At 48.8% G+C, this 9,595-nt stretch overlaps 1 protein-coding gene across 2 annotated transcripts in view; it reads left to right on the top strand.

Moving 5' to 3' along the window:
• RUNX1 (runt related transcription factor 1) overlaps positions 1-9,595 on the top strand; it is a 187,970-nt gene that overhangs the window by 114,996 nt on the left and 63,379 nt on the right. For both annotated transcript variants that reach the window (XM_017833123.1, XM_017833124.1), the window contains one exon: positions 9,277-9,381. In XM_017833123.1, the coding sequence (XP_017688612.1) occupies positions 9,277-9,381 (105 nt within the window). The remainder of the gene's footprint in view (positions 1-9,276; positions 9,382-9,595) is intronic.

Consider the following 9,595-nt stretch of genomic DNA (forward strand, 5'->3'; position numbering starts at 1 on the left):
GTCCAAGTCCAGGTCGGACAGGGCTTGGAGCAACCTGGAATAGTGGAAGGTGTCCCTGCCCATGGCAGGGAGTTGGGATGAGCTCTTTTTTAAGGTCCCTTCCTTCCCAACACATTCCATGATTCTGTGATTCTATTGTAGGACATCCTGTCTTCAGAGACCTCCTTCTAGTCACCAGGGTCCCAAATCTCTTCAGCCGTTGTCTCTTCTCCTCAGTTAGTCAAATTTATGTCCTCTCCCAGGTTCTCAGGGTAATTCTCCTCCCTGTCCTCTGCTGCAGCTCCTTCCTGCTGAACGGTCACACCGTTTACTGCCCACGCTCTGTGTCTCCTTCTCTTCAACTGCCACATTTTTTTATCTCTAGCCAGAATAAACTGTGCTTTTGGGACATCTTTGCTGAAGCACATCCACAGGAAAAACTCCACGGGGTAGCAGAAGCCGTAACCTGAGGGAGGGAACGAGGAGGAACCCGGTTGAGGCCGATGCGTTATAGACGTGAACATTTCCAAGGAATGCCTTCCAAATCCGAGTTTCTCGAGGAGAGGAGGGCCATCAGGTGCCCTGCAGCAGTGCAACTGCACTTTGACACACTTTGTCAGGCTGTCAGGGATTAGCACAGAGGCCCCTGCGAGGTCGGGATCGTCCTGACACGAACGGGGAAGTGAAACCTCTCCTCGGCGCAGAACTGAAACCGGCTGCACACAGACCCTTGTCAGATGAAAATGTAAACATCTGGCCCTCCCAAAAAAAACCACAGGGAGAGCAACTGTGGCTGTTTGAGTGAGCTGAGTGCCACCCTTGCAATGCTTGACACTGTGAGCAATCCCTGTCCTGCAAGGGGCTGTCACCGCTCCGAGGGCTTCGGGTGAAACGCTGAAGGTGTTGGTTGCTGCAGTAATGGATAAAAAGCAGCATTCGAGCAAAAACGTGGGGTTTAAATTGGCAGTGGCACGTTTTGGGGATGCTGGGTAATGGCATTTTTTGTTTATCCCATCGGGAAGATGTTCTCCTCTTTTCCTGAGGGAAGGGATTTGAATGTTGGTAGCACTGCAGCAAAAGTGGGGAAAAGTGACGTTAGGACCTTCCCTCACATCCCCTCGTGGGAGCTGAGATCCCAGGGAGCGCTCCCAGACTACTCCAGGGAAGTTTCCCAAGATGTTTTTGCTCTTTTGGTAGCAGGTCTATATTCCTGGATCCACTTGAGACTCCTCTGAGGATCTCCCTGAGTTTTTCCATCCCTCGATTTTGACACTCGATATCCTGGACAGCAGCTCCAGACTCCTGCAGGAAGCTGCCTGTGATGATTTTCCTCCTTTTGTGAAACCTGCATCTTCCAGGATCTACCTGAGACTCCTCCCAGGCATTTCCTGGAGTCTTTCCACAGAGCTGAGATGCCAGGTCCCGGCCCCTGGCAACTCCAGGGCAGCCACACCTGGGAATTCTCCAGTACAAAGGGAAGCACGTGGTGCCAGGGACAGGTTTTTAGCATCCCTGGTGCACCTGATAACAAGGGCCCTGCAGAGGTCTGGCTGTGCCTCACCAGCACGTGGCTGCTGGAGCAGCTGCTCGGGGCCTGAGTCAGCTTTATTTTAACAGCTGTGAGTGACACCGAGTGTAAAACCAGCTCCTGTGTCTGCTGCTGCAAATGTTTCGTGTCTGCAGCTTCCAGGCTCAGGGTTATGCCTCGGACTTCCCAAATAAGCAGGTTGTCAGGGGAAATGACCATCAGGGACTGTCCCTCCCACCCAGATAGAGGCAAACCCCAATTTTAGTGCCTGCTTAGGTTGGCAGTGGCTCTATTAATGCTGCTTGATTTCAGTGCTGTGATTTTGGCTGCTTAATATAGTCCCTGTGTCGCCTCAGGTTAAATGTACCAAAATAATTGGGATATTTTGGCTGGGTACCATGCTTTTGGCTTCACCAAAATAATGCTTTGAGATAATTCCACCCCAAGGCACAGCCTTCTTCTGGACTTCTAGCTCTGGGAATCCCACAGCAGGGCAGGCAGGCAGCTCTGCTGCTCTCCACCACAGCTTCTGAGTTGTTAGCCAGAGGAAAAAAAAAAAGCTTGGAGGATGCACAGGGAGGAAAAGAGTGTGAAGTGCATGTCTTGGATAAGCACCGAGTGGTGCTGCAGGGAGCTGGGAAGGAAAGGGAAGGGGCAAAGCCAGCACCAGCCATGGTCCTGCAAAATCAAACTGGTTTTCTGCTCTTATTGCAAAAAAAAAAATAAATCAGTATTTCATAGCTGGGTCCAAGTTTGCAGCAGGGCCACTTTTGGCCCCATATAAACCCAGAACAAAACCCCCATTGATTCAGCACGGGGGAGATTTCATTCTGGGTAAGTAGATGCTGTGTAAACACAGATATAGGAACTTCCTGGAGTGAGACACTCGACAGAAATGTTCACCAGTGCACCTTTGTGCCCAGCCAGGCTGCCTTGGCAGCAGCAAAGGGGGTGTACTTCCCAAATCTCCCACTTGACACCTGCAAAACATCCCTAAAAACACACAAACAGCTCCACAGCCCCTGCAGCTGATTCCCACGGGCAGCTCTTGGAATCACAGAAAGGTTTGGCTTGGAAGGGAGCTTAAAATTATCCAGTGCCACCCCCTGCCATGGGCAGGGACACCTTCCACCAGCCCAGGGTGCTCCAAGTTTATCCAACCTGGCCTTGGACACTTCCAGGGATCCAGGGGCAGCCACAGCTTCTCTGCCCAACCTGTGCCAGGGCCTCCCCACCCTCCCAGCCAGGAATTCCTTCCTAATATCCAACCTAAACCTGCTCTCTTTCATTTTGAAGCCATTGTCCTGTCCCTCCATTCCTTTTCCAAAGTCCCTCTCCAGCTCTTCTGGAGTCCTTTTAAGTACTGGAAGGGACTCCAAAGCCTCCCTTGCATTTCTCTGGGCAAACACCCCAATTTTCTCCATCTCCCCATATTCCCATTTCTCTGTTTGGACCGTTGGCCTGTGGGGTTCAGAATTTACAAACCATTTCCAGTGTGGTGGCAGATGAGGTGAATAACAGGTTTATTTCATATTTAAATTCAGTGGTGTCTGTGGTGCTGATGGTAAACAAATCATGTTGTTTTTTCTGATGCTGCTTTCTCCAGCTGCAGGTTTGTTTTTCTTCTGATGGACCAAACACAACAGGCAAAAGTTTTATTCTGACTGTTCAAAACCGCCAACAGGGGACAGGAGAAAAAAAAAAAAAGGCCCCATCTGAGCACAGAATTTGGAGTCATTCAGGCTTTTTGCAGCTTGAACACCTGCAAAAATCTGATGAGCCACAGTTAACTAATGAAGGGTCGGATTATTTCGGCCTTTCTCATCCTATTGATGAGATTTGGGGCGCTCAGGGGCTTCAGAGATAAGAACAGCAAGAGCTGGCCCTAATTTTTAGCAGCTGAAGTTTGGGAATGGAGGTGGAAGTGGGTGTGTGTTGCATCCTGCCCAGGGATGCAGCCAGACGTTGTTAAAATGCAGGGGATATCCTTTCTCTGGCAGATGCCCCAGGGAGATGTTGTGAGAAGCTGCAAAGATGGATCAAACTGATCATTTGGCCTGGTTTAAGACGAGTACACGAGCACTAAAAAGTAGGAGCTGGATGAAAAAAAGAAACCCTAATCTTTCTTGCTCGAACCTGGAATTCTCTCCCTAATGTAACAGTAATGGCTGTAATGTCATTTGTGTTGCATTTGTGCAATGCATTTCGTAGTTTTCCACCTCTACCTTTTGTCCTTGTCAGCACAGCCACTTCTTGGCTCCTTTCCTTTTCTTTCCTCTTCCTTTTATCTAATAATTCACCGCAACAATTCTTTTTCATTTAAAAAAAAAAAAAAAAGCAGCAAAAGCAAAAAACCACTGAACAAATCACATGGCACGTCTGCCATCAGCAGAACAAATCCCAAAAGCAAAAAAGGCAGTGATTGCATCAACCTCATCCCTTGGCCTGAATTCCCTTTCCTTCCTCCATGGCCAAGCTCCTGAAGCTTTAACTCCATTTTTTCTCTCCTCTGTCGGGATGAACCTTCACCAGTGGAATCAATCAGTGGCTCTGAGACAAAAAGTGGGTTAAAATGAAACGACAGGTTCAAGTTGTGGCCTCTCTTCCCCTGTGCTGTGTCTGTTCTCACTCCCTTCTGCATCTGCCTGTGCTGCCACTCATATTTTAAGTGTTCCTTCCCCCTCCTCCTGCCCCAGCTGATCATGACACTGCTCAGGGATGACTAAAGCCACGCACAGCAGCTTCATGTGACCCTGCTGTCACTCGGGGAGTCATTTTTTTTCCCCCTTGGTTCCTCTCAAACATTCCCAGGGGCCTCAGCTCACGAGCCTATTGCTCCCTCTAGAGCTGCTCTGGAGGACCACTGGAATTGTGGCAGGTGGGAACTCTCTGCTCCTGCTTCCAGCCTCTGGGATGCAGGTGGGATGCAGGTGGGATTCAGGCTCCAGGTTCCTGTATTTCAGGCACAGCATCTTCAGATGCTTCATTTTTGGAGGCTGATCGTGGAATCATGGAATGGTTTGGATTAGAAAGGACCTTCAAGATCATCCAGTGCCACCCCCTGCCACAGGCAGGGACACCTTCCACCAGCCCAGCTTGCTCATTTCCTACATCAGGTTGATCTTCACCTCCCAGATCAGGTTGATCTTCTCATTTCCCAGATCAGGTTGATCAGCAGCCCTTCCGAGCTGCTCTGGAGGACCACTGGAATCGTGGCAGGTGGGAACTCCCTGCTCCTTCTGCTTCCAGCCTCTGGGATGAAGGTGGGATGCAGGTGGGATGCAGGCTCCAAGTTCCCATATTTCAGGCACAGCACCATCAGATGCTTCCTTCTTGGAGGTTGATTGTGGAATCATGGAATGATTTGGATTAGAAAGGACCTTCAAGACCATCCAGTCCCACCCCCTGCCACGGGCAGGGACACCTTCCACTGGCCCAGGTTGCTCATTTCCCACATCAGGTTGATCTTCACCTCCCAGATCAGGTTGATCTGCTCATTTCCCACATCAGGTTGATCAGCAGCCCTTCTGAGCTGCTCTGGAGGACCACTGGAATCGTGGCAGGTGGGAACTCCCTGCTCCTTCTGCTTCCAGCCTCTGGAATGCAGGTGGGATGCAGGCTCCAAATTCCTGTATTTCAGGCACCTTCAGATGCTTCCTTCTTGGAGGCTGCTTGTGGAATCATGGAATGGTTTGGATTAGAAAGGACCTTCAAGATCATCCAGTGCCACCCCCTGCCACGGGCAGGGACACCTTCCACTGGCCCAGGTTGCTCATTTCCCACATCAGGTTGATCTTCACCTCCCAGATCAGGTTGATCTGCTCATTTCCCACATCAGGTTGATCTTCACCTCCCAGATCAGGTTGATCTGCTCATTTCCCACATCAGGTTGATCTTCACCTCCCAGATCAGGTTGATCTGCTCATTTCCCACATCAGGTTGATCAGCAGCCCTTCTGAGCTGCTCTGGAGGACCACTGGAATCGTGGCAGGTGGGAACTCCCTGCTCCTTCTGCTTCCAGCCTCTGGGTTGCAGGTGGGATGCGGGTGGGATGCACGCTCCAAGTTCCCATATTTCAGGCACCTTCAGATGCTTCCTTCTTAGAGGTTGCTTGTGGAATCATGGAATAGTTTGGATTGGAAAGGACCTTAAAGATCATCCAGTCCCACCCCCTGCCACGGGCAGGGACACCTTCCACCGGCCCAGGCTGCTCTTTTCCCACATCAGGTTGATCTTCACCTCCTGGTGGTCCAGGAACAGTATTGCTGAGCAGGTTCTGGCAGATGATTTCAGAGAATCCCAGAATTATTTGAGTTGGAAAAGCCCTCCCAGGCCGTGGAGTTTCCTCTGTGCCTGATGCCCACCTTGTCCCCCTGGAGGACAAGGTGGGGATTTGGCACAGCTTGGATTCAAAGCTCTGGGAGGTCTTTTCCAAGCTCAGTGATTCTGGAATTCTGTGACTCCAGCTGTCAAATCAGCAATGATTCTTGAGGGCTCTTCTGACAAACCCACCAACAGCGTCCAGACAACATTTCCAAAGTCACTGTTGTATCCCGGCCAGGAATGCTCCTGTTTCCATTTCCATTACTTTTTCTGGGGAAGGGTTCTGACCTTAAAGCTCTTGCAAAAAACAAACCTCACCAAGCAGTTTTTTCCTGCTCTGGCTGGGAGGGAAGAGCAGGTGGAAGAAGTGAGTCCTGTGCTCTGCCCTCACACCTACGAGGCCTCGATGTCTGTGGGAAGGGTTTCCAGAGGCAGAGCCCGGCTCCCAACCTCTGGACAACTTAATCCTTGTGCTCTTGAGGTGCCAAGTGCCCAGTATTAGGATGGCACAGAGAGGGGAACAGTGGCTGAAGTGACTCTTTCCCCCCCAGCAAGGCACAGCTCGATGTCACCCATCAGCCCTTTCGCCCTTCCAAAGACTCCCAGGATGGCACAGCAACAACCACAGCTTCCTGGGGCATGGATCACACACCTGAGCTCATTTGTGAGTGGTTTTCCACGGATTTATGGGAATGTTTAACCCAGGGAATCTGTTGGCTCGTGCTGGTTGGCTGCGACTGCCGGGACATCACCAAAATCCTCATCGTGGCTGTCGGGGGCATCCAAACAAGGCCAGAGTTTCAGAATGACTTTTTTGGGGTGTTTGGTGCCTCTTTACAGCCACCAGAGAGGTCAGTCCCTCACTTGGGCTGTCTGGCTCAGTTTTGTAGGTGCAAACACATGTGTAAGTGGATTATGCAAGCGTATTTGAAAATAAAATCTGTTTTATGGTTGTATCGTAACACATAAAAGCAAGGAGGAGAGTTTTATGGTGCTGCTGTCATCCCAAAACAGGTACAGCCATAAAACACCCATTTCCCTGACAATACCTCCAATCTAAATGTGCCTTTGTCAACCAGACCCATAAATGCTGAATAATGCAGAAGTGATAAAACCACTTAATAAAGGCGAATGTGGATGAAACAGAACAACCAGAGGAAAAAAAAAAAACCACCCAGCCAGAATTATTGGTAAGAGCAGTGAGTGACACGGAGGTTTATGGTTATATAGGCCTGTGGTTAACCAGTATGTGGTTAATGAATAGTCTTCTGTCAACAAGAAGTAAGTTAAGTGTCTTCCTGCTCTTGCCAGCCCGTGTCACAGCCTCACACGGGCTCAGGGGTTGTCTGTTCTGCAGAAAATCTTGGAAGTTACTTCACCTCCCTCTTCTTTATTCTGGAGACTAGTAGTGTGGCCATGTTTTACCACATTTCACTGTTGTTGTTTGGGTTTTTTCCTGCATTTATTTCGTATATAGAAACATCTCGAGAGCCTCCTAAAGAAATAAATTCGCTACCTGTTCTAGCAGAGTTGTCAGAAAAAAAAAAAAAACAAAAACCAAACAACCAAACTGGAAGCAAGATGGAATTGCTGCAGATTAGTAAAGAGAATAAAGTGTATTTTCAAGGTTCTTTCAGTCTTAGTGATCTGAGTGTTGTATATAAGGATAGAGAGAAATTAGATTTTGGAAAGAAGGACTCTGACATTTGTTAAGTCTAATGGGATGGGTGGTAAAGTTTTCTGGGGGGAAGTTTATCAAACCTCGTTGCTGATGCCTCATAGAGAGATCTGCTGTGCTGACAGGGTGAGATTAATCAAGCTGTAAAGCTGTAATTGGTATTTAAAGAATGTCAAGAGCCATCCTCGCTCAGGGGGGATGTAGGACCCAAGAGTGGGTGGGATTCAGGGATCTGGAATCATTTTGGCTTCTGCAGCGATGATTTCCATCCCCAGAACTGCTTTCTAGCAAGGATATGGAGGTGGGAAGACACTGGGATTTGTGTTCCAGCTTCTGGGGCTGTGATTCAGGATTCCAGTGGGATTTAGGGATTCCCATCACTGGCCACGGGCTTCCTGCGAGATCCCAGCCAAGACACTTCACCTCCCCACGGCTCCTCACCCCTGGGCTGTGGGGAATGCATCCCAAATTCCCAGGGATGTGCTGAGGACAGTTCCCAGCAGCCCTGTGTGTGAGTGCTGCCCTTGCAGCCCATCAGCACCAGGGCAGGAGCTGCATCAGGGGAAGGATTGAATTGCAAGGGAATGCACATGGGGAGGGGGGATAATATTTAAATTTATCCTTATTTATGGAGCTAAATGGAGCAAAACTAACTAACTAACTAACTAAATAAATAAATAAATAAATAAAAATAGGAAGGTTTGGAAAGGAACTAACTCAGCACTCAGGAGGGCTGGAGCCAAGTGGTAAAATGAAGGAGGCAGATCTCCATGTGCAACCTCAGTTTTCTTACAGCAGTTCATGGTTGTCCAACTTGGGGTGATGTCCCCTGATGTCTCCCGCTGATACCAATGATTTCTGGCAGCCTCTGAGTCCTCTGTGATGCTGAGAGAACTGTGCTGAGCCTGCTGACAGGCAGTGTTTGCACTGCTGCCCATGCCAAGGCTGTCACGAATGCACAGATCAGGGCTGATCAAAGACGCTTTGGACGTTGCTTTTGATATTTAAAAAAAAGCCAGAAGTAAATCCAGGGGCAGCAGCACTTTCCCCAACTCAGAGCTATGCCATGCATGTAACAGTTTGGAAGAGGCCTTCATGGTTTTCTTGCTGAATGATAGAGAAACTAAGCATTGTGCTCTGCTGTGTCCTCACAAATTGTTTTAATTCTCTGCGGACGAGCTGCAGGGATTTTTTTATTATTATTTTTTTCCATTCCCCTGCTTCTTGGCGTGGCAGCAGCAGATGATTTTTAAAGGGTTCTGGGTCACAATATGGAGTTGATCTCCTGGTGGCCTCGACCACAAAGCGTTGGGATTTTACGATCTGAGCACCCAGTTCTCTTTAATTTTCACAAGTGCTGCTGCTCCAGATTCCCGTGGCAGTTCTGGAAGAGTCAGCCACGATTTCTGAGCCTCCCTGAACTACCACCCTTCAGAAAGCACAGATAACATCCCAGCAGTCATGCATATCAGATAAACTCCAACTGTTAGGGGTAACCTCCTTTTTTTATATATACAAACAGAGCGTAGATCATTTAAATACAAATTAATTCCTTTCCTCTGAAAGCTTTGAGCAGCTGCCACGGAGGGGAACGAATCCAGCACCAGGATTATACACCCCACTCTCTGGGCACAGCTTTATGTTCAGCTGAAATGTTTCGGTGCCATTCAGGGTGTTTGAGTGAGTGTTGCCAGAAATGAGTTTCTCTTTTCTCAGGAACATCTCTTTTTTTGTTGTTGTTTATTTTTGTTTCTTTTTCCTGTTGCAGGGAAAAGCTTCACCTTGACAATCACGGTGTTCACCAACCCCCCCCAGGTAGCCACATACCACAGAGCCATCAAGATAACAGTGGATGGACCTCGGGAACCCAGAAGTAAGTGAGCTCAGGATGGCATTTCCAGGGGGATAAGGTGGTGGATCAGGGCAGGGCTTGGTGAAATCCAGAGTTATCCAGTGCACGTGGAGCAGGGGGAATGTTTGAAGCCACAGCTATCCTAAGAATGGCTTTAATCATCCCTTCCCAAAGGGATGATTATCTGGTTTATGATTATTTGGTTTATGATTATTTGGTTTATGATTATTTGGTT

The sequence above is a fragment of the Lepidothrix coronata genome, unplaced genomic scaffold, assembly GCF_001604755.1.
Source record: "Lepidothrix coronata isolate B3197 unplaced genomic scaffold, Lepidothrix_coronata-1.0 Scaffold211, whole genome shotgun sequence".
Taxonomy (NCBI): domain Eukaryota; kingdom Metazoa; phylum Chordata; class Aves; order Passeriformes; family Pipridae; genus Lepidothrix; species Lepidothrix coronata.